A 26,718-nucleotide genomic window follows, 5' to 3' on the forward strand; every position below is an offset into this window, starting at 1 on the left:
CTGTAGCCAATGAAGTCTAACTGAGGCTCGGCTATTGCTGTTACCTTCCTGCCATGATCAGAGCTTTAATTAATAGCTCATTAACACCTTATCCTTACACTGTCCTCTACAGATAACGGGGAAGATGAAAAGCATTCTTGCTTCGCCCCTTTAAGCCAGTCCTTATAAGGACTATAAGGAAGGTCCTCAGTTTAGAATGAGTGACCGGAAAATTTACGGCGTTTTGTCTAGTGCTCATACATATGATTCGCGATTCTGATATTTGAATATATAAAATGTGATTTAATGAACTCAGCAAATAAATATATTTACTGGCAGTGAATAGTCCTACTGGTACAGCCAACCGGTTTGGTTCTTAAATAGGCTCATAAAAACCAATTCAGTAGGTAAGTTAACCTTTTTTCGAAACAACGGCGATACGCTAGGCTTACTGCCATCAGCATCGCCATTGTTTCATTGCATCAGTTATTGTTTTAGAAACTATCTATTATCACAATACGGTAGAAATGGATAGCATGTCCTGTTCTCCAGAACAAAACGTGGGTCCAACCACAGATCTGCCGTACGAGGAACTCACCTTCAAACAGCTCCTGGCTATTTTTAAGCATATTGGAAATCTGCTACACACAAAATGGCCAGGTAAGATAGTAGTTCATGAAATCCAAGAAGTTGATACGGACGACGCTCAACTTCTTGAACTACTCCAAGACAACGTTACTGAAAAAACAAAAACGGCTGAAGATCATTCCCGTACTGACCACACTGATTTTCAGGAGGTTCGCGCAAGCAAAAAGCGCAAAACTGCGACCTCCGAATCACCAATTATAGATGTCATGGAAGAAGATAGCTCTGCCCCGACTCACCTACCTCCGCAAGGGAAAAGATCCCCCCGATTATCCTGCGTGAGAAGAACAAATGGATGACTCTAAAGAGCATAATGAACAACCTAAAGATCTCATATAACAATGCAAAGAATATCACAGATGGTGTCAAAATTCATCCTAAAACTGTCACAGACTATCGTAGGTTAACAACAGAGTTAAATTCCAGAGGAATTCAGTACCATACTTTTTCACTCGGTTCGGAAAAAAATCTCAAGGTTGTGATTAGAGGCGTACCTGAGGATGTCTCCACCGACGAAATCATTACAGACCTGCACTCGAGTGATTTACCACCAATCAAGGTCGGCAGGTTGACCAGGAGGGACAAGACTCCAATGCCATTAGTGCTGATCGAGATCAGTCAAACCTATAAACACATATATGACTTGACAACCATCTGTGGATTGAAAATCTCGGTAGAACCGTTAAGGAAGAGAGCTTCTACTGGGGAATGCCATAGATGTCAAAAGTTTGGGCATGCCCAGAAAATGTGTAGGGCCGAATTTAAATGTTTGAAGTGTGGGGTTGGTCACCCAACGAACACCTGTTCTAAACCAACATCTACCCCTGCCAAATGTGCCAATTGTGGCGGTCCTCACACATCCAACTACAGAGGATGTTTGTACAATCCATGTAACAGGAAATCTGAAGAGGGAACATTCTCTCCTTCCATCAGCTCGCCTACATCTGCGGCTACTTCACAGCCTCCTAAAGTTCAGAATAAAGACTCAGAAGCCCATCTGCTGAAAACTGAGGTCCCTCAAAAAACGACTCTAAATTGGCAGTCCAGGACATATGCGGATGTAACCCGCCTTAAACAGACATTCCTAGAACAGTCACCATCACGCCCAAATTTGAGAGCTATCATTACCGCGTCCCTGGCAAATATGCTATTAGATTTCAGCAGATCTAATCCTTCACAAAGTTCTACTAACAGATTTCTAAAAGACACTCAAGTCATCATTTCAGCGCTCACTAATGAACGGTAAAAAATTAAAACCAGAAGCCCTAGAGATAATAGCCTGGAATGCAAACGGCTTAAGAAATAAGATCCTAGAACTCCAAAATTTTGCCCACAGACATCGGCCAGATCTTCTATTAATAAATGAAACGCATCTAAGACCAGCGGACGATCCCAAAATTTATGGATATCAGTCGTATAGAACTGACAGATCAACCCACAGAGGTGGAGGCACGGCAATTTTCATCAAAAATTTTATCTCTCATCACTCCATAAACATTCCTACTACCTCCAATCTCGAGATCACTGGCATCGAGATTCTCACGAGCTCGGTGGGCAAATTAAAAATGTTTTCAGCATACCATCCAGCTCAAAAAGCATTACTACCTTCTGATTTGAACGCCATATTTGACACTGGTGAGCCTACCATTGTGGCAGGTGATTTAAATGCCAAGCATTCTACCTGGAATAGCCACTCCACTAACAAAAATGGACAGATACTACAGAACTATGCTGATTTCAACAACCTTCAAGTAATAGGCCCTGCTGATCCCACCCATCACAACACCTATGGCAGGGCTGATGTATTGGACATAGCCATACTGCAGCACATCAGACTCCAATACAATTTAATGACAATCAATGATTTATCATCAGATCATAATCCAATACGGTTAAAATTAGGAAATCTTGAAAAATTATCCCCACCCCCTCACTCATTTATTCCTTGGGAAAGGCTCTCCAAGGTGCTTCCAAAATATATTGGTCCTGTTCCCATCATTAAATCAAAAGAGGAAATTGAAACAGCTGTCAAAATTCTAACAGAACAGATTACAGCAGCCTGTGCAGCAGTTACTACCCTTGCAACCACCCAAAAATCCAACCACCTGCCTGAAAATACTATGAATCTGATTAGGGAAAAAAATAAGGCTAGAAAAAGATACCATAACACCAGGGCGCCACAAGATAAACGAATCTTAAATAGGTTAAATTCTGCAGTGAGAGATGCACTCGCAGCTCATAGAACTCAACTCTGGGAAGAAAAACTGACCTCCATCTCCACTGACAGCCACTCCGTAAGAAATCTTATCCGAAAGATCAAAAACAGAAATAAACCTCTTTCCCCTCTGCAAACAGATTCAGGTCTCATCCATACTGATGCTGATAAAGCTGAGGCAATAGCAAATCATCTTGAAAATCAATGCAAACCCGCATACGGTCACCTTGACATTAGTCATATCTACGAGATACACCTTAATGTCAGATATTCGCTCAAGTCTGCTCCCACACATTCTACTCAAATTACACCCACCTCACCTGCTGAAATATATGCTATTATTCAGAAATTCAAAAATAAAAAGGCTCCTGGACCCGACGGTATCTCCAACAAAGTTATAAAACTTCTACCTCGCAAAGCTATTGTTCATTTGGCAAACATAATCAACTCCATACTTCACTACAAGTATTTCCCTTCCTTCTGGAAATTGGCGTACATTGTTCCAATTCATAAACCTGGAAAGGATCCCACTTTGCCACAGAATTACAGACGAATCAGTCTCATCTCTAATCTCGGAAAAATAGCTGAGAAGGTAATCCTTACTAGGCTTCAAGATTCTGTACTCCAGTTAAACATCCTGCCTGAGGAGCAGTTTGGTTTCAGACAGTTGCATAGTACCACACAAGAAATACACAGATTGGTGGAACATATCATTACAGGTTTTAACTGGCGTCAGTGCACTGGGGCTGTTTTCCTACTTAGCCAGTGCATTTGACAAGGTTTGGCATTATGGTTTACTATACAAGCTTATCATCCGGTGTCCCAATCGGAATCATTCAACTCATCAAGACGTACCTCTGCGATAGGCGCATGCAAGTGAGACTACGTGGAGTAGTGTCCTCACAGAAACGCATATTGGCTGGAGTTCCACAAGGGTCCTTACTAGCACCAATCCTATTCTCCTTATACCTGCATGATATACCATACAACCCATTATCTTCAATTAAAGCTCTTTACGCTGATGACACAGCGATATTGGCCAGATCATTAAAGCCTCACTTAGCCATCAAGAAACTGCAAGAAAACCTACTGCAAATAGAACAATATTTTGCCAAATGGCGGCTCCAGGTGAATCCTCAGAAGAGCGTAGCCGTCTTATTCTCTAGAAGATCAGTGCTTCCCAAAGAAGATATTCTCCTCTTTAACACAAAAATTCGGTGGAAAACAGAGATCAAGTATCTCATTCAGTAAACTGACTTTCAACTCCCATATCAAGACTCTCTGTGCAAACATCCAAAACCATATCCGAGCTCTATCCGCTAATAAACAGAAACAGTAAACTGAGCACCAGAATCAAACTTTTCATATGCAAACTGATGGTTCGTCCAATACTCACCTATGCCTCACCGGCCTGGAGCCATACTTCAAACTCAAATATCATTAAATTACAACGCATTCAGAACAAGTGTCTTAGAATGATCCTGGGCGCTCCATGGTTCATCCGAACTGTCCAACTGCACCGCGACACGGAGGTCCCCTATATTTACACCTTCATGCAGACTATAGCAACCAAATTCTTTTCAAAGGGAACTGTGCATCCTAACAGACTGATCCAACTGGCTGCTGACTATGATGCAATGGACTATTCTAAGCACAAAAGACCTAAAGCCATCCTCAACCCCCTCACTGAAGATTAATCTCCTAGCCCACTCAGGGCGAGCGATATAGCTCATAAACTCTTTCTATTCACAGTCTCTGTTAAGATAGCCGGGAATATGAAAAGCTTTTGCTTCACCCGTTAAGCCAGTAATGTTACTAGTTACTAGTCCTCAGTTTAGCCAAATACACCTTTTTAATTTTTATTTTATTTATTTATATTGTGCATGAAAAATATATGAATTTTACATTGGTTTGTCCTCAGTTTAGCTAAATACACCTTTTTTTTATACTTGTATAGAAAAATAAATGATTTTTACATTGGTTTGACCTTAGTTCAGTTAAATAGTGCGTGTGGGTTTTAACTATCCCATTGTTAATCCTTATAGCTATTAGTACAACGTCTCAAACGATAAACAAATCAATGCTTGGCATAATTAATAGAGAAATGAATGCAGATTAAGATAAGAACTAAGTGGATCAGAGCCATTAATGCAATTACTTGATGGCAAAGACATATAGAAAGTAGGTTGATGGCTTCATATCTAACAAGTCAATTGCTCCATAAACTGTACCTTGTCTCCAGTATTGGGTGTGGTTCTCGCAAGAAGCGTTGCTCCACCCTCATTCTTTCTATTCTGTATTAAGTCAATCAGCCAATGAACTATTTCCTGTTTTGCTGAACATAACGAAGATCACTGAAGTATTTTTGTTCATCATTTTAATTCGTGTAAAGTGTGAAGGTTTAGAGCGATAAACGGAAGGCATTCACATGAAGTGCATAAAATCACCTAATTTTATAAATTTCAATGATGAGTCAAAACAGCGTTTAAAATTAAAAATCATTAAGTGAGTTATATTAAATTTTTTTTGTTTATTTATTCTATTAAACAAAATGCACTGATTGCAGTTAAACTGTAATATTTTAATTGTATTTTGATTGAGCTATCTAAGAATCATTTGTATTTACAGAGAGATGTTTTATGAATCCCAAATCCACCATTTCTTCTGATATTTCACCAACAAGAATTCAGAGTTCGTGTACTTTTATATGCAGATTTGTATATTTGTTATGCATGCCCCTGAAGGGGTTCGAATCCGCAGTCTGTCGGCTGAAAAGTGGATATTTTTACCACTTGTTTTAGTCTTCTAATGACCGCCAATACTACTTATAAACGATTATTAATTTTGTGTGCTATTCGTCCGATTAGAGTTTCTGTATTTTACAAGCATCAGTCACCTGCTTCAAATTAATAGGTCTGATTAATCATCTACAATAACAAACTTTTCTCCTTGTAGACATGACTCTGGCTATAAATGACATTTGGTGTAACCTCCGGATGCCACACAAGTCGCACAGTAACTAGTGCCTCGGCCGATGGGAAGAAACAACGAAGTGGTTCCTCTCATGGTTAAGGAGAGGAGATACCTATATGTGTTTTAAATGGCATTACAATACTACGGTCCTGTCATCTGTTGTTAAAAATGAACATTACCGACACTTCTCATGTATAATCGAAATATTTAAAAGCTTGCAGCATGTCAAATTAAATAAAAATAAAACTTGGAAGATTTTGACAAATTTTACACACCCACAGACTGAGACGGTAGTTTATTAAGGTGAATTCTATCAACGGAGAGATAATAAAAATGTAATTAGATAAAGGAGAGTCTTACTCAACAGAAATATGTTTTAGTGTTTTAGTAGCTATATCTATAATATGATAACTGGAGCAAAACGTATAACTACATTTATCAGAAAATTTATTTATTAGTGCGATAATATTCATTATTATCTACATTTATTAGTGCGAATTACATATGTGAGGCTCTCATCAATTTCATCTCACTTAGTATCCGGTGTCTGTCCACGAAGCCGGTTTGCTTGTTTTGTGGGAAGAAAAACTCCGATTTTCTTATAGAAAAAATCCTGCACCTCCGTATTATATCACCATTAAATTGAAAACGCCTGATAAAGGTTCCTTTTGTCATAGAAGGTTGGAATAGTCTTTTCAAACAAATGGCTAGTTTGTACACCAACAGAGCTACGGAGGCTCCTGTCAATTGGTAGTTTTCCAATTTTAACAAAACAAAATCATTTCACAAATTTTCTTTAGGCTTAATAATTAAGACTCATAAATTCGTTCATTTTCTGATTTCTGAAATAGTCAAATCGTGGTGAGATTCGTTAGTTTTTACATTTGAGAAGAGCGAGCGAGCGAGCGAGAGAGAGAGAGAGAGAGAGAGAGAGAGAGACAGCCTCAGTTGGTATAGACAACTCAGTTGGTATAGACGAAACCCTTTGGTTGGATTCTCGTCCATGACGTAAGGAACGTTTTTCGGGATCGCTTTCGACGAAAGGTGAGTTAACCGGTCTCTCATACTGAGGTAGAGGGTTTTTTCCAGGGGAAAATGCTGGTCTTGAAATTCACGCTTGCTCTTGTTATCATTCAGGGAGTGAGAGGTGTGATTGAAGTCTGATGAGCGGAATAATGAATTACTGACCATTTAAAACTATATATTTAGAAATTTATGTACATTTAATCATACAAATACAACATTTATTTTACAAATGATATTCTATCCTTTTCAATTTAGCTACTTGAATACAAATTCTACCCTACGGTTCTTCTTTATGAACTGGTCAATAACATCGTCATAAAAAGTTGGTTGTAACTTAATTTTCCCAAGCAACACGCACACTTGTAAAGGCTGGCTGAAGCTCACTGGCTAGAGCTAAGTTAACTGCGTATGGCCCGTGTTTAAGCAACAGAGTGAGACGACGTGAAATGGCTATGCTCGCGCATGAAATCACAGTGCTGAAGCGATGAACTGGATGCTCCCACAACCGAGCAAGCCAAGGTAGCTTGACTAGCGTTCGCCCTTCGATACACAACGCAAAGCTCAATTATTGCCGCGCAGGCTTACGACGTGTTCTGTGTACAAAAATAAAAGCCTAAATGGAATGCTTTTAAATGCATGCATTTATTATGAAATAAATAGTACTTATTTCTCAATTAATGAGCTTGAGCAGCAAGCATGGATAATTCGCCACTGTTTTTTTCACCTAGAAACGCAGGTTTTTCTTCCTTCAGAACAGGCTAACCAGCCCGTGAACACACACGGTCTATACAATACATACTTGAAAACTCCCTCATTGGAGAGCTCCGGTTCTAAGGGATGGATAAGGAAAATTGGGGGATACCCAATGCCAAAACACCTTTGTGGGCAGGTGCATTGTCCTCATGAAAGATGATTTTTTTTTCTTCTGCAAACCGGGTCTTTTCTCACGAATGTTTTAGTCTACTCTGGTTAAAAGATCGGAATAATATTCCCCGGTTATTGTTTTACCCTTTTCAGGATAATTAATAAACAAAATGCCTTTAGCATCCCAAAACACCGATGCATGACCTTTCCTGCTGATAGAACTGGCTTTGTCTTCTTTGGCACTAAACAACAAGCTTCTGTCCACTGTTCTGACTGCTGTTTTGATTCTGGTGTGTAATGGTGAATTAAAGTCTCATCCGTAGTAATAAATTGATGCACAAAATCAGTTTTATTCTCGTTAAAACGCCTCGCACTGTTTAGAGATTTTCATGCGAGTGCTACACCCATCTTGCAAAATGCTTTTTCATTTGCAATTCTTCATGTAAAATGTATCCTGCACGTTCTTTTGAACTGCCTATAGTCTCAGACATTTGACGTACTTTGGATTCGCCGGTCATCCAATACCATATCATATCGTGCATTTGATCAATGATTTCTGGTGTTGTTACACTTTTTGGATGTCCTTCACGTGGATCATCTTCAATGCTGGTACGTATACGTTTAAACTCAGCAGTCAATTTCTTACTTGTCGAAAACGAAGGAGATTGCCAATAATCTTTTATGAACTTCGAATGAATTGTTTTAGGCGTTAAAACTTCTTTTACAAAGAATTTTATAACTGCACGATACTCAGTTTTATCCATATCAAGGGATACAGATAACACCTTTCCTTCAGACAGCTTTGAAACAAACTACTTGATAGAATGACGCAATTTCACATGGATGCTTATGACAGATGTACCAACTTAGAAAAAGAAAATCTTGCCGATAGTATTGCCATTTATGGTGAAGGCTGAGAATGAATCAGGCCATCCCCGTATGTATGCATATGAAAAATGTGTTAAAAATAGAAAGCCTTGATCAAAGATCATTATCCTCAGCACTTTTGAATATTATTGGATGATTCAGCTTCTACTGTGCAAATTCTGCAAAGTATGTATAAACAACCTTCTTTTATGATCGCTAGTTTATTATTTTTGAACGCCATCATATAACAAGTTTATTCTTATGAAAAAAAGGTGTGTTTGTTATTTGCAAATTATGTCCAAAATTTACTTTTATACTAAAAGATATTTTACCTTTTTTAATTAAAATTAAATTTTACATTTATTTTTAATTGAAATGTATAGAAACATTTAAAATATCACAAGAAAGTGAAGTTTTATTGCTACTCTATTTAAGTATTAGGTATTCTGAAAAAACAGATGGCGTCAAATATTCTTTTTCAAGTGATATCACACTTCAGTAAGGCTCTGAATAGAAGGTATGCCTACATGCGCCATCTTGGCGCCATTCTTTTTCTAGTTTTGTAGGTTAAAGCTCGTATCATTTATCGTAAAAAGAAGTAACTGCTTTATATGTATATTTTTCATTAAATAATTAATTAAATATTAGCGATTTTGATAAAATGCTGTTATTAATTTTCTAATTCTGCATTGTCTAAATCCGTACTTTAAAATACGAAACTGACATTAGATGATGGACACTTGAACAATTTAAAACAACCTCTACGCTAAGAAATAAACTTTTAAAGGAAAAAGAAATACTGTATAAGAAAAATACGAATAATTTAGTATTTAGAATTCCTGTTTGTACAATTTGGAGCAGAACAACCTCCCATTTCGCTATAAAGTCAAAAAATAAATAAATAAATAAAATAATATATTTATTTGTATTTCAAAAGTAATAGCTTGTCAATTAGCTCATAGATGGCGCCACATCTCAGTTGAAGGAACGGCTGTAAGATTTTCATTTTTGAACTCTCATTGAGTTAATATAATCATCGAGCTCCATATTTGGCAATTCTCTTCGCTCGTTTCATCTGAACAGCATGGAGAATGAAAGGTTATTACATCGCTTTGTAACATCCAAAGTGATGTGACGTACAAAGTTTGGTTACATCACTTTGGATGATGAGTAACATTATCCAAAGCTGAAGGCTGTTTCACTACAAGATATAAATAAATATAAATGACTAGCCCAAACGTTTGGAAAAGGGTATGTAGCCATTCTTCCCTCGTTGTCATCATCGGCAGTGGAGTTCATTCCTAACAACCATTTGTAGATTTGCAGATCATAAGAAAGCTGTCGCCATTTTGTGTTCCTTATACTAAATGATATTATTATGTGAAATAGCGTGAGTTCCACGGTTGATTTTCCTGAGTTTTCTGATTAAAATTCCGGTTTCTTTGAATTATAACACAATTTTTTTTAAAATTTTAGTCCGTCTTGTTTGTACAAAAGACGGACTAAATAGGAAAGCAACTGATAAAAAAATCCTCTACTCTGATGAGATTAACGTACGAAACCAGACAAACATATTCTTAAAACAAATGGATACAGGAGTGCCTGTGTAGCTCAGTAGAAGTGGTGTTTGCACTCCTTCGCGCTAAACCGCCCGAAAATAGATTTAAGTTCAAGTCTACTCGCTGACTAGAGGAACTTTTTCTAAGCCTTTTTTCTACCGGTTCTCGAGTTAGTCGATTTCTGGCACAGGCAAGCGGGTTTCTTCTCCTGGAAAGTAGGGTTTTTCGTCCCGTAAACTCCAGAAAATCGACCGATGAACCCACGTTATTTCAGACATTGAAAATATTTTGTTAGGTTTAGTGATTACGAGATGGCGGTATTTGTTAGCCGTCTCATCGCTGGGTGCCGCTTATTTAGTGATAGCGTTGGGTTATCTATGTCTGGATACCAGTGGAGATTTAACATTCCACTCAGTCTCCAAAAAGACAGATAGCAGGGGCGAATCTCCATGCTTGCTATGCTTGCAGCGCAAGCTCATTACGTGAGAAAGAAGTAATATTTTTTTGTTAATAAATGCATGCATTCGTTTGGGCTTTTATTATTGTAGACAGAAGACGTCTTAAGCTTGCGCAGCAATAATTGAGCTTTGCGTTGTGTATCGAAGGCCGATGCTTGCTCGTCTAGTCAAAGCTCCCTTGGCATGCTCGGTTGTAGGAGCTTCCAGGTCCTCGCAGCAGCACTGTGATTTCATGCGCGAGCATAGCCATTTCACGTCGTCTCACTCTGTTGCTTAAACACGGGCCATACGCAGCTAACGTAGCTCAAGCCAGTGAGCTTCAGCCAGCCTTTACAAGTGTGCGTGTTGCTTGGGAAAATTAAGTTACAACCAACTTTTTATGACGATGTTATTGACCAGTTCATAAAGAAGAACCGTAGGGTAGAATTTGTATTCAAGTAGCTAATTTGAAAAAGATAGAATATCATTTGTAAAATAAATGTTGTATTTGTATGATTAAATGTACATAAATTTCTAAATATATAGTTTTAAACTGTCGTTAATTTTTTTAATTGATAGCAAGAGCAAGCTTGAATTTCAAGACTAGCATTCACCCCTAATATATAGGGCTAAAATATCGTCGCCTACTCCCTGTACGAGGATAAAAAGTGTTAGCTGGTTTTTTAATGAACATTCGAAACAGCATAACTATCGTTCATTAAACATGATTCAAAATAAAACTACAGTAGTCTACTCCCGAATTCAAACATAATATACAATATAGCGAATTCCCAGCCTATCTGATGTAAGATAATTAATGAAACAAGAACACATAGAAGATAACATGAAAAAAGCATCTGTCTAAACTGTAGAAATCAAAATGTGATTACGGAATCTAGGGGATTGAATCGTCGCATCCGGAAAATGATATTATCAGACAAACAAGCTCATCCTGGTTATGTATTAAATCTACCTCATAGTAGAATAAAGTCTAGACAATATTAAGGATGCTTGTATGTCCTCATGAATGAATCCGTAGAATTTTCTGCAAATTTCCTCCGACATTCCTACAAATCACGTCGTTGCCAAAACTGTCGACGTGATTTGTAGTGCTTGACGATAGGTCATATTTGTATAAGAAAAAGAAGGGGGCGCGAGATCGGACCTTGAGGAAATTCTTTATTCTCCAAGAGAGAGTGCCTTCCACCATCCCACGCAGTGAACGACCGAGAGGAAGCTCAGTATCCACTTACAGAGGATGGGAGGGGGATTAAAGGAAGGAAATTCGCCAAGCAGGCCTTGATGCAAACACGATCGAAAGCCTTGGAAATGTCTACGGTGGGAGTCTACGGTGGGAGCACGCATTTCTCCGAACCCTTTCATGGTGCGTGTCCAGAGGTGAGTGAGGTGGGCGAACATATCAGCCGTGGATATCCACGTGGATCGTGGAACATTAATCAGTGATCATCCATACGGATGTATCCAACTCCTTCCTTTTTTCGGATGGGTTGGATACATGCTTACTTCCATGAGATGGGATAGGTGCCAACTGAGTATAGAAGATTGAAGAGACGAAAAAAAAAACAAGTGTTAGCGAAGAAGCACAAGAGTTGAGTACAATAAAAGAATTGTCATTGGGACAAGAAGACTTTGTAGTGTTCTGGTTGTTTAATATTCTTCTTATGTCTTTCTGCTCACAGGAGGCGTATGTGCTCAGCGGCTGTTACGGAAGGAAGTGGTTTGCCTTCATCGTCTATGCAGGAGTTAAAGAGCAATCCTAGGAGGCGAACTCCTTCTTTGGGTGCTGTAACAGTGGTGCCATCTGGATGGGAGCGCAGATGAGTAGATGTTGCCTCTGATGGTTTCTATGAGGAACGGCTACTATTCGAAAAGAGATGAAATTTCTGCTAGCGGTTTTATTGAGGTTGGATTTGGATTTGTTGATAGTTGATCTACATGGATTGCATGCTTCTGCATAGGCAGTGTATGAAGCTTGGGTTCTTGATGCAAGCCACCTGCAGTAAGCGGAGTTTTTTTTTTTGTCTACTTTCAGACATTCGTTGAATCAGAGCATGGAAAGTGAACGACAATTTTAGATGGAATGAAGGATGAATGCCTTCATTCCACTAACGATGATTTCTTTGACTCGCTCAGTGAAGGTGTAAGGGTCAGAAAAGTAGAAGGAATAGTGATGCCATGAGAAAGAAGAGTTCGAAGTTCATGCCATCTTTGCAGTGCCAGAGGAGGGGCATTCTGTGACACTTGCAACTTGTATTGAATTGTGGTCTGAGTTGCCCAGAGGAGACAAAAACCTCCACAGTGTGTTAGAAACGTGAAATAATTAAAAAAAAAAGATCCAGCGCATTGGGAGATTGGAGAGGATTATCTCGAATTCGAGCAGATAGCTGCACGATTTGAGCTAGATTGTTGCTATAACGAAAACTTCCGCATCACGTCCAGCTTGATTGCTCGTGCTGGAGAAGGTGAGTTAATTGGATTTGTGGATATTTAGGTCACGCAGAACTTCGCCCGTTGGATAGCAGGATTGAAGATGGTCGAGTATCGTGGAGAAGAAAGTTATATCTATTACAATAACATTGGTTCCACGGGGAAAACAAATGTCGTAAATCGGAAACTGAGAACTACAAAGGACAAAACGGAATCGTTTCCAAACTACTTCAGGTCCCCAAAAAGCTGGATGATGACCTTACCACGAAAAATCATCTACTACTTGAAGACTACTTGAAGATATTCACAAAATCATACTGTAATGGGAGTGAAAAATGTCATTAACTTTAAAATATTCCAAAAGCTGAATGTCCTGCTGAAAATGAATATTAAGATAATCAATGGTGGAAGCGCTTTCCCTTCTAAAATATAGCGTGATTTATGCATTCATAACCCTACTACATACAGAGATTGAGATAATAATGAAGAGATAGACAGACAGAAAGAAAGAATAAAAATAATCCATTATGGACAATGAACTATTCAATAAATCCACATTCGAGTTTTAGAGGGACAAAACGTAAGAAACTTGCTTCCAGCTCAAACAGCAATAGAGCTTTTTGGTACTTCATTAAGGATACTGAGCTCAACATTTTGGCTTCTGATAGAGGGAGGGCACAAATGTAGCTCTCCCTCACTCATGTCCAGATAATTCCACTGCAACGTCACCCAAATATGAGGTTGACCCCGTGGAAGAAATCTTCCCTTTCAATCTTTCCTGAACAGATAACCAAGGGAAGTTACATCTACAAAATCAGCTCAACTACAAAATCTAGAACGGATGGACATCTGCACATTTAGGGCAATCCAATAAAGCCAATCTATAGTTAAGAATGCGTTGGTATAGAGAATATCGTCAACGGCTCACAGAAAGTTGCGAGTCTTTGATACCGAGTGACCAAGAGTACACCGTTTTCTGGACAGATGATGGAATGTTAGGTATAACAACTTCTGGGTGACCTACTTAGGTTTGACTGTATAATCCTAAACTTGACTGTGAATTTTGGTGGTGGATGATATGCATCTCTTTTGTCTCTGAATGACATGCATCTGGATTTTTGGTTGTACTGTTTGGAAAGATGAGCAGTGACGAATATTCACATATCTGAATAATGCATTGCTTCCTACATTCTTGAAGCTATACAGAACAGCCCACATTTCTTTGAACGTAGCGAACGTAAACCACCTAATTACTGAACGTGTAGTTGCAACAACGTGGAGGAAACTGACTGGAAGTATTTCAATGAACCACACAGAATCTCGATATCAATCCGAAGAATTCCCTTTGGGGTGAATTAGAGCTTCAATTGCAAGACAAGCCAATGCTTTTAACAATGTCATACGGATCGTTTTTTGAAACATATGGACAAGTGAGGCAGAGTTGAAAAGAAGAATCGTAAGTACCCAATTCATACTACCTCACTAGTGGAACGTAGACCTAGAAGAGTGTGCGTGCATGTGTGTACGTGGGTGCGCAATTCATGTTACAGAAATAATTCTTTTAACTTATAAATTACAGGATAATAAATACATCTGGAAAATTAAGCAAATAAAACAAATAACTTTTACTTGTCGGTAGTAAATATGCCGACATGTCCGACCTCAAGAAAAGATTCGTAGGTTTCTAGAGCTGACAAATCATTGGGAAAGCATATCAGATCCGCTTCAATTAACATTTTTACGAGCCACCAGATGAGCCATCCTTAAAATCACAGACTGACGTTGTGGATGGATTAAGAACACTTACCGGAAAAATCATTAGCCTGCCTACGGTACGAATGCATTATAGGTTTATGAATACACCTTTCGTGGGGGAGGGGAGCTACATAAAAAATAAAAGATAATAAAATGTCGATTCTCAAACTCAGCTGGAGGGTGGGGCCCCCCCACCCCCCCCCCCCCCCACCCCCCCCCCCCCCCACCCCCCCCCCCCCCCACCCCCCCCCCCCCCCACCCCCCCCCCCCCCCACCCCCCCCCCCCCCCACCCCCCCCCCCCCCCACCCCCCCCCCCCCCCACCCCCCCCCCCCCCCACCCCCCCCCCCCCCCACCCCCCCCCCCCCCCACCCCCCCCCCCCCCCACCCCCCCCCCCCCCCACCCCCCCCCCCCCCCACCCCCCCCCCCCCCCACCCCCCCCCCCCCCCACCCCCCCCCCCCCCCACCCCCCCCCCCCCCCACCCCCCCCCCCCCCCACCCCCCCCCCCCCCCACCCCCCCCCCCCCCCACCCCCCCCCCCCCCCACCCCCCCCCCCCCCCACCCCCCCCCCCCCCCACCCCCCCCCCCCCCCACCCCCCCCCCCCCCCACCCCCCCCCCCCCCCACCCCCCCCCCCCCCCACCCCCCCCCCCCCCCACCCCCCCCCCCCCCCACCCCCCCCCCCCCAAAAGAAACCCAAAGCGAATTCCTGTGGTGACTTCCGACTTATTAGTCTAATGAGCCAAACATTAAAAATATTTTTGAAAGTAATTCAGAATCGCATTTATAGAAAAAGTGAAGAAACTGTAAGTGAAACACAATTCGGCTTTCGGAATGGTTTTGGTACTAGAGAGGCCCTTTCTGTACCCAAATATTGATACAAAAATGCATAGAAAAACAGAAATCTGTCTTTATGTGTTTCATAGATTTTGAAAAAGCATTTGATAAAGTCAGACACACTAACTTAATAGAAGTCCTTCAACAAATAAGGCTAGACAAACAAGACATAAGACTAATAACAAATCTGTATTGGAATCAATCAGCTACCGTTCAATTAGACAACATTACCACCAGTGATATTAACATCAAAAGAGGAGTGAGACAAGGATGTGTGCTCTCACCACTCCTGTTCAACATATACGCAGATGTAATCTTTAAAAAAGCATTGGAAGAATGTCCAGAGGGAATCACAATAAATGGAAAGATTGTTAACAACCTACGATATGCAGATGACACCGTGCTAATTGCAGATAACATTATGGATCTCCAAAAACTCATTGACAGAGTATACATAGAAAGCCAAAGAATGGGAATAAATATAAACATCAACAAGACAAAATACATGATCATCAGCAAACATCCAGCCTCATCAATAAAACTGACACTCAATGGGAAAAATATTGATCAAGTGTCAAGATATAAATATCTTCGTTGTTGGCTTAATGAACGGTGGGATCCAGAAATAGATATAAAGACAAGGATTGAAGTTGCACGGCTGTCCTTCATGAAAATGAGAACACTATTCTGCAATAAAGACCTAAACATGGAAGTCAGATGCCGAATGCTGAAATGTTACGTGTGGTCTATTCTGCTCTATGGAGTTGAAACATGGACATTGAAGGCGACAACCATCAAGAAAATCGATGCCTTTGAGATGTGGCTATACAGAAGAATGCTAAAGATATCATGGACAGAAAAATTTACCAATGAAGAGGTCTTAAAATCCATTGGCAAAGCTAAACATCTTGTACAAATAATCAAGAAACGAAAAACATATCTTGGCCACATCATGAGAAACAGCAAATACCAACTTCTACAAACTATTTTGGTAGGAAGAATTGATGGCAAAGGAACTAGAGGAAGAAAAAGAATATCATGGTTTGACAACATCAAGACGTGGACAGGAAAGAGCAGTGCACAACTGCTCAGATTAGCACAAGACCGTAGTTTGTTCGCCAAGATGGTCGCTGACCTTCGATAGAAGATAGCACAATAAGAAGAACTGTAACTGGGATACTAATTAAGATTAGTAAGGAATAACTCATCTGGTTTTGATGCACATAAGTGAGGATGCACATATCATTAATGTCTATATTGAGGCCCTGGCTGTTGAAGTAGATGTGATAGTATTTTATATGCATGGATGGAATTTTATTTTTTTGAAGGATTTTTGGAGCTTTGTTTGCAGTTTTTTTTTTTAATTTTTGCATTACTAAACATTTTGTCCTTCAAATCCTAAATATGCTATTTCTTAAGATCAAAAAAAAAAAAAAAAAAAACTGGATTATTACTGGGTTTAATCTTGTAGCCAAATGATTTTTTATTTTTTTTTATTTTTTATTTTTATTTTTTAACCGTGGCAGTGAATTTAGTACTGGTTGTGTTTTCCTTTAGTGGAAAATCAAGTCCATTAATTTTCTTAGATTCAAGCCATGTTTTTAGAACGGTTCATCGGTAAAGCAATGAAACATTATTTAGCATTGATTGCCAAATATATTGTTTTATAAGCGAGTTCATTCACTGATATAAGTTCCGAATATTCATGCATCTAAGTCATAACAGATCATCTAATATTGCATACCTTTATAGAGCATTGAAACATGGAAAGTTGAAATACATTTTCTTCTAATTGTACACTAAAAGTTTGGTATACACAGACTAGTATGGATTTTATGTAGTTACAATAACTTGTAACTACATAAAATATGTATTATTCTATAATTAATTATTTTTGTATTATATAAGAAACTAATACATGTTTTTCTTTTTGTTTGCAGACTTTAGAAATGGAATTGAAACATAGAAAAGGATTAGATAAATTGATTAAAGATGATGAAAAAACTAGTCAAAATGCATTTATTGATCCTCTTTACGTCATTATGTTTAGTCCAGCAGCAAACCAAAAGACGGTTCAATGGTTAATTGACTTAGTACAGAAGAGAAAGAATGAGGGAGGAGGGGAGCTTCTTGTGAGAACAACACCTAGTACTGGAGACAAGGTATATTTTATTATTATACAAGTATTTCCATGGAGTACTGACTCGTTGTGGGGGACTTGCACTAACTTTTATACACACAATACCTATCTTACATCTCCTTAAATTCATTCACTTACAACAAATTCTGGCAATCTATTCTTACACAACTTGCACACACAACAACACTCTTACACAACTTTCAGGGGGATGACCTCTAGTTCTCTCTCTATTTATCATGTATTGGAAAAATTCCTTTGTGTCAGTCATATACAGTAGAAAGAATCCCTTCAATAATTTATAAGTTTCTATCATGTCTCTCAGCTAAACTTTGCAACTCACACACCTTTGAGTATGGATTTAAAAAAAATAATAATAATATAAGTTCTTGTTGAGTATAATAAAACATGCAGTTCTTATTTTTTCCTCTTTGTAGACAGCTTAACCACATGCCTTTCTAGCTGAATAAGTTGGTGTTCTTCAGTTTGCCACTGAGATTAAGATTTGGTTCTTGCTTTTCAACTGTAATTTTTTTCTTGAATAATGTATTAATATAGCATTTGTAGTTGTTCTTATCCTCATTGAATAACTAATATTAAAAATTTATATAACATATTTGTCAAAAATATGTAAAATATATATATAATGTATTTTTGACAAATCTGTTATGTAAAGGTTTAACACTAGTTCATCATCATCAAATTCCTGCCATGTACCCACAAGGGGTGTACAGGATATGATAGTACTATATGAAAAAATTATATCATTACTAACTTCCTATCTACAATTTTCCTCCAAATCAGTCTGTTACTTGTCAAGACTCCAACATTATCAGATCTTATATTTCTATCGTCTAAGGCACTTTGTACCGTATCAATCCACCTATATCTTGGTTTTCCTCTGAGGTTGTTTTGCTGCCAACCTGGCAGAGAACACTTGCTTTGCTAATCTTTCCTCGCCCATTCTGTTTAGGTGACCATACCACCTGAGATTAGCTCTGCTAACGCATTCCTGGATGCAAACAATGTCAAGTTCTTTCCTAATATCCTCGTTTTTAATATGATATTGCCATTGATGCCATCTGTTCACGCCTATAATCTTTCTCAGGACTCTCATATCTGCAGTCTCTAGTCTTGGGTCAAGTGTTTTACTTCTGACCCAGCTCTCAGATCCATAAGTTAACACTGGTTTGAACACTGTCTTGTATACAGCTAATTTAGTGTTCCGGCTAATTTCTCTCTTATTCCATATGAATTTATTCAATTGACTTCCCACCATACCAGCTTTGTTGATTCTGTTGTCTATTTCTATATTTAATTTACCATCTTCAGTAAAAATTGTGCCTAAGTAGCTGAAATGTTTTACTTGTTCCACAGGTTCTCCATTCACAACACATTTGACATTTTCAATGATTCTGCCTATTTTCATCGTCTTTGTCTTTCTATTGCTGACCTTCATACCATATCTATTACAACAGCTATTCAATTTAGTCAGAGAATCTTGCAGACTTGTAGCGGATTTATTTAGAAGTATAACATCATCTGCATAAAGCAAAGAGCTGACATTAACAACTCCAATTTTGATATCATGTTTAATACCACTTTCTTTCATAATGTGATCCATATAGATAATGAATAACAGAGGGGATAATGTACATCCTTGTCTCACACCAGATTTAACATTAAACCATCTTCCTGTACTTCCTTCAATTCTGACTGCTGACTTACAACTCAAATAACGACTAAATATTGCTTGATATAATGTCCCGTTTGACACCATATAACTGCAGCGTATTGAATAGCTTCTCTCTTGGCACCTTATCATATGCCTTTTCCAAATCGACAAAACTTAAATACAGATCTTTGTTATATTCCCATGCTTTCTCGACTATTTGTCGTAAAGTGAAGATCTGATCCTGACAGCCTCTGTTTGCCCTGAATCCAGCTTGTTCTTCACCAAGCTTTTCTTCCACAATTCTTCTCAACCGTTTTTCAAGTATACTTGCTTAGATTTTGCCAGGAACACTCAGTACTCAGTAGGGAAATACCTCTGTAATTCTCACATTCAGTTTTATTTCCCTTTTTATGTATGGTTTTTATATCTATGAGAGCTCTACTCCAATCATCGGGAATTCGTCCCTCTGTCTTGCTTTCTGAACTATGCAGTGCAGCCACTGTGTAAGACTCTTATACCACCATACTTCAGCATTTCTGGTCGAATATCATCTACTCCAGCTGCCTTTCCACATTTCAAGCCTTTGATGGCTTTTTCTACTTCAAGTATGGATATTCCTGCCTGCATGCCTGGTCAGTGTTTTTTACCACTGTTCTGTCATCACTGCTTGTTTCATTTAGCAGTTTTTCAAAGTAATTACTCCATACTTCAAGGATATCTTTTTCTACAGTTTTCATGTCACCTTTATCATCTCTAACTCCTTTTACAGCACTCTTTCCTCCATTCCTAAGCTTCTTCAACAAACTCCAGAATATTTTGCTACCTTCTTGATATTTATTTTCTATATTCTTGCCAAAGTCCTCCCATGACTTTTGTTTAGCTAGTTTTACACAGTGTTTAGCATTCTTGCATTTGTCTCTATATTCTCTAAGAACACAAGCTGACTTATTTGACAGGAACTTTTGATATGCTTTCTTCTTTTCCTTCACTGCCTCTTTAACTTCCTGTGTCCACCAGGGAGTTATGATTTTTTTATCCTTGCAGACAACCTCACCACATGCCTCTCTGGCAGAATCAATCAATGTTTTCTTCAGAGTTTGCCACTGAATCTCCAAGGTTTGATTCCTGTTCTCAAACTCTTTCATTTTTTCTTCAATAATCTTTGTGTATTTTAGTCTACAGTTCACATCTGAGAGCTGCTCAGCTTTTATTCGCTTTAAAACTTTCTTACATGTTATTCTTTCCAATGTGAAATTCAATTTTATCCTGCTCAAGACTAAATAGTGATCACTTCCAATTTCAAATCCTCTGTACACTCTGGTGTCCTGCACCAGGGAGGAAACATCACTATCAACAATAACATAGTCAGTCAATGAGACTTTCCTTATTCCTTGCCTCTTCTCTCCATGTGAATTTGTGCACATTTTTATGTTGGAACATGGTGTTAGTAATAACCAGTCCATGTCCTGAGCAGAAATCCAACAGATATTTGCCATTATTATTAGCTTTGCTCTTTTCTCCAAATTTTCCCAGAATTTTTTGTATGTCTCACAATCATTTCCTACTCTGCTATTTAGATCCCCAACAAGGACCAACTTTTCCTTTTTCATTGTGTCAGTTGCTTTTTCTAAAGCCTCAAAAAATTCCTCCAATTCTACCTTAGTAGAACCTTCTGTGGGACCATAGGCACAAATAAGTCTCATTATCCAGTTCCCCATTCTCATATTTGCCCACATTACTCTACTTGAGACTGACTGCCATTCAAGAAGATTAGCCTCGTATTTTGTGTTGAATATTATGGCTACTCCTTCTTTTCCTTGATTGTGATTGCCTGAATATAACATTTTGTATTTATTGCTCAGAAAGATCTCGCCAGTTTTGGTCTTTTTTGTTTCAGTCACCCCTATTATGTCGATCTGGTACTTATCTAATTCCTCAGCTAGCTCCATTTCTTTGCCATTCAGGCTTCTTATGTTGATAGTACCGATCTTTAACTCTGGTGATGTTGAGTTGGGGTTTGTTTTCAGATTTGTTCCAGTAGCTGACTTTTCGCTGTTTGCCCTGGTTCCCTGGCGAAAACAACGGGGCCTTGTTTAACTGGGCGATGCCCCAGCCGGCATGAAATTTTGTCATGTTTTAACACTAGTTAAAAGTTATTATTTCATTCATGGAGATAGGCCATTTTTAGAACTGTTTTTTACCAGTATAAACCTCAAGGATGTCAAATAGAAATTGTTTTTATTTAACTAGTTTTGTGAAATATTTTCTCTCACTTCATCAGGAAATTAACATGAATGAACTAAAAACTAGAAAGCAAGTAATAACATTTACACATCTAATGAAAAATATTTGAAAACATTTAAACAATAGAAAATGTGTATTTGCTATTATGCTGGCTGCTGGTTCATGGATTGTTATATGCCATTGTTAGATACAAGTGTGTCGTGATGGATTAAGGAAGACCAGACTTGATGTAAAATGATTCCTTGTATTTGCTACACTGCAGAGGATGCTTTATAATTTCAGCTAATTCTTTGAATGCTCTTGAGTAAAAAACAGTAATCAATGCAGTGCATTTCAGTTTGTTGCCATTCTACTCGGTGTTTTCTTGCATTTGTATGTGCTGTCAGCCCTGATTCACATGCTTTCTTCTCCTTCTTATTTATATGGGTACGTCATGGAGTCAAAAAGAACCATTGCATGAGACCCACTTTATCCATTAACACAATGCCTATCATGCATATCCTTAAAGCTATTCACTGTTGGAGTGCTCACAACCACTTCTGGTAATCTGTTCCACTCATTTACCACTTTCCAAGTAAAGAACCTAGTCTGCACACTCTTACTGACCATGGACTATCACTCTTGGACAACTTCCAAGTGTGACCTCTTGTTTTCCCCTATTCCTCATGTATTGAAAATTTCTGCTGTGTCAATCTTATAGAATCCCTTTAGCAACTTATAAGTTTCTATCATATATCCTCTGCCTGTCAGCTAAACTCTGCAACTCGCACAGCATCAATCTGTCCTCATAGGGAACATTCCACAGACCTGTCACCAGCTTAGTCGTTCATCTCTGAATCCTCTCCCACCTCTCAATCTCCAAGAAACACAGGTGACCAAATCTGTGCAAAGTAGTCGACATGTGGCCAAATCATAGCCATATGAAGAGGGATAATAACTTCTTTATTTTTACTTGTCAATGCATTCTTCACCATCCAAGTAATCCTCTGAGCTATTTTGCCAACTTTTGTCCTCTGAATTTTAATTCTCTATCCACCATCACACCCATATCCCTAGCATCATTAATTTCCTGTAAGCTAGTACCATCAGTATGATATGAAATGTGTAATCTTTTATGTGTAATCCCAAAATGTATTACTTTACATTGAATTGACAACCATTGTCCTTTGCTCACACTGCCAATTTATTTAAATCATCCTGTAAGATATCTACATCACCTTTATCATCTATTGCCCATCCTAGTTTTGTATCATCAACAAACAACTGAATATTCTCCTTCAGATCTTCTGCTGTATCCTTAATGTACAAATTAAAGAGTAGTGGTCCTAGTACAGAGGTCTGAACTATCCACTAGTCTCCCTCATTCTCCTAGATTCCACTTCACCATGTAATACTCTCTGGTGTCTATCAGCCACTCCTATCCATGCCACCAGCCTCGTTTCCATTCTCATTTGCTAATGTGATAGTTTTCCATGCAGTATTCTGTCAGATGCCTTTGTGAAGTCCAGGAATATCATGCTATAGCCATTACCTTTATCCAATCCTGCTGTTACTTATTTTAAAATGTGAATAAATTACTAAAGTAATTGAGAGAACCATCAATTCCCAACTCCTGCACTACCTTGAAGGCATCCATCTAATAAATAACCACCAATATGGATTCTGTCATTGCTGATCAACAGGAGATTATGCTCATATATCAACAATCTCTGGACAAATACCATGGAGAAGTTTAGTGAATTTCAAGTGGTTGCATGCAATATCTCCAAATCTTTTGACTAGGTTTGGCACAAAGGCATACTAAACAAACTCCCATCATTTGGTCTGTCTCAGAGCTTCTGCAGCTTTCTGTCTGGATGGACACACACACCACAATGTCTGATGATGGATGGTTCCTTATCCTCTTTTCAACTAATGCTAGGGTTCCACAAGATTCTGCTCTCTCACCAACCCTCTTCCTTCTATATATCAATGACCTGCTTCAGTTGACCTCCAACCCAATACACAATTTTGCAAATGACAGCACATTGCATTCCTCCCTTTCATTTGATAACAATTACTCTACACAAACACCTCAATCTGCAAAACATCAACCACCACTGCCCTCAGTTCTGATCTCTGAGCCATCGTCCAATGGGATTCAGATAACCTCGTCAATTTCACTGCTGGCGAAGCCCAGTTTTACAAGCATTGAAACCCAGTTATTTCTCACCCCCCTACACACACACAAAACAACATTTTCTCCCAGTATTATCTTAGACAACACTCCAATTTCCAGATAAGATGGAAATTTGCAGATAAGATGTCCGCACGGTTAGCCTAGTGGCTTTGCGTTTCACAACCATATGCCTGGGGAATCCTAAGTTCGATTCCTGTTGACGACGTGAGGAGCTTAAAGATCTTCCTCCATAGCCAAGTTAGCCAGTCTTGGGTGTGGACATCAGGGTTTTTTTCTGCCAGTTTATCTGGGGGGTTTTCATCCCACAAGCAGGCAAACCAGCCCCGTGGACACACGGATTACAGTCAGAAATACTGACCCAGCCATAGGCCTGATTTATCAGCTATGCCAGTTCTGGAGCCCAGATAAAATTTGGGGGGGGGGACTGAGATTGTGCTGTTCATTCCCGTAAAGGGAACTCGCAGCCACTGTATCATCATACGATAATTAATTTCCAGATAAGATGAGATTTCTCTTCTTGAAATTACCCTGAGACCAAGTCTCTCCTGACATAAACACATCACAACCATTGCATACTCAGCATCTACAAAACTAGGATTTCTCTTTTGCTCAAGATGTTACTTCACCTCTGAAGAACTGTTAACTTTCAAATCCCCTCCAGCTGTCAAATACTGCTCTCACATTTGGAGTGGGACCCTTCCCTAAAAGCTCCCTCAAAAATTGACTCAATACAGAGAAGGGCAATTATATTGTTTAATAGCCCATCTCTTACTAACTTACTCTTCCCACTTTCACACAGGCATATATTTGGTTTCTACAGTACGTGTATTCTATAAATATTTTCATGGCAAATGTTAAACTTGAAATAGTATCAATAATTCTCCCACTCAGCACTAAGTCCACTGAAACATGTGCAACTACTGCCCAACATCCCTTCACAGTACACTTTGAAACCCACAGAACAAGTTCCTTTTCCTCTTCTTTCATTCATGTTACTGCTGTATTGTGGAAGTCTTTTATGTGTTTCCCAAGGAATACAATATACAGGCTTTTTATATCAAATATAAACAAGTTTCTCCTTTCCAACCCACTACCCATACACGATACTAACATACTATAGGTTTGATTACCAACCTCTTGTGTATGTGGATTCAACATAAAAAAATCTGAAGTAGGACCTACCTTTTACAAAACCATACTGCCCCTGTAGAGTATCATATTTCTATCCACCATTCCCGAATTTTACTTTTAACCAACTTTTCCAGTACTTTAACCACCACTCCAGAGATACTAATTGGTCTGTAATTTGCTAATTCTGTCTTGGAGCTATCTTTATGTAATGGAACTATTTTACTCTCTTTCCACTCCCTTGGAACCTTGCCAGAGCTGAGACTTAGATTAAACAACTTCGTCAGAGGCACTGCCAGTTCACTTGCACATTCTCATAGCATACAAGCTAACATACCATCCAGGCCCACTGCTATGCTTGCATTGATATTTTTTAATATACTGAGTACCTCCAGTTCATCTACCTCAATGCCCACATCAATCTCTGTCAGCTCAGTAACTGAAAAGTGGCCACTTGGATGATATACACTTGCAAATGGTCACTTAGTAACTCAACTATTTCTTCTGCTTCTATCACCTTCCTACCATCAACACCGAGTAAAGTTATCTTTCCATAATCATTCTTTCTCTCGTCTTGTGATGTAGTGAAAAAACTCTTTTGGATTTACTTTGGCGTGCTTATCTAATTTTCTCTCAAAATCTGTTTAGCCTTCCTTACCATACTTGCTACACTTCTTGCTTATGCTCATGAGCATGCTGATCACCATTTTTGTTTATATTCCTTCCACGATGCTTTCTTTTTTTGTAGTTCCTGCTTTATATGTTTACTCATCCACTTAATCCTTACTCGGTTTATCCTCCTAACCCTTGGTATTCACTCTGATACTGCCTCACTCAAACAATCCTTGATCACTTCCCATGCACTAATGACATTCATTCATTCCGTCTAGTTTCATATGCCATGGCACTGCTCCAAGTTACCTCCTAAGTTTGATATAATCACCAACTTTGTAGCTTTACATAAACCCTTTCTTGACTGAAATTTCCACATGTTGAGCAATCTCTGAGAACAAGATTGCAGTCGCTTTCCCAATCAGAGGTAGAAATGCTATAGTTATAGATAAGTTTTCTGACGCTGTTACTACCAGATCCAGCACTCTCAAACCCCTGGTCCTTCCATCATGTGCTGTTTCAGGTAATTATCGCTTAGTAACTGCATAAATTCCATTTCCATTTTTCCATGTGCCCTTTCCTCCTACCAATCTGTATCACAATAGTTGAAGTCTCCCATGATAATTGCACTAATCTGCTGATTCATGTCATCCACATCTACTTCTGGAGCACTAGGTCTATAGCTACCACTACTATCCTCATTGAGCATCTACAGATGCCGTATGGTCACCCCGATGCTCGATGATGTGCCACACCAGGCCTCGCCATGTAGTCCTGTTGTTTGATTTTCTGGTGGCCTCAACTCTCTGAAGATCAGTCACTCCACACACGCCATCCATCCATCCATCTCATTGATGGTCTACCCCTGCCTCTTTTTTCCAGGAACTTTACCTTCTATTACTGTTCTGAGAAGTCCCCCTTTCATCCTTTCTATGTGTCCAAAATATTTTAACTTTCTTCTATCAATATCCTTAAGAAGCCTTAAAGTTCTGCTGATCTTTTCTAACACCCATTCATTTGTACGCCTTTCAGTATATGATATATCCTCAACAGCTTTCTGTAACACCACATCTCAAAAGCAGATATCCATTTCTTATCTGACTTCTTTAGATTCCAAGTCTCACATCCATAAGTCGCT

At 38.9% G+C, this 26,718-nt stretch overlaps 1 protein-coding gene across 1 annotated transcript in view; it reads left to right on the plus strand.

The window, feature by feature from the left end:
- LOC150097018 (anoctamin-10-like) overlaps positions 1 to 26,718 on the plus strand; it is a 155,530-nt gene that overhangs the window by 35,285 nt on the left and 93,527 nt on the right. The window contains exon 2 of the mRNA XM_090408111.1: positions 17,546 to 17,767. Coding sequence (XP_090264237.1) covers positions 17,546 to 17,767 — 222 coding nt within the window. The remainder of the gene's footprint in view (positions 1 to 17,545; positions 17,768 to 26,718) is intronic.

The sequence above is a fragment of the Typopeltis vanoorti genome, chromosome 18, assembly GCF_054136105.1.
Source record: "Typopeltis vanoorti isolate ZY-2024b chromosome 18, IOZ_Tvanoo_1.0, whole genome shotgun sequence".
NCBI classification, from domain to species: Eukaryota; Metazoa; Arthropoda; class Arachnida; order Uropygi; family Thelyphonidae; genus Typopeltis; species Typopeltis vanoorti.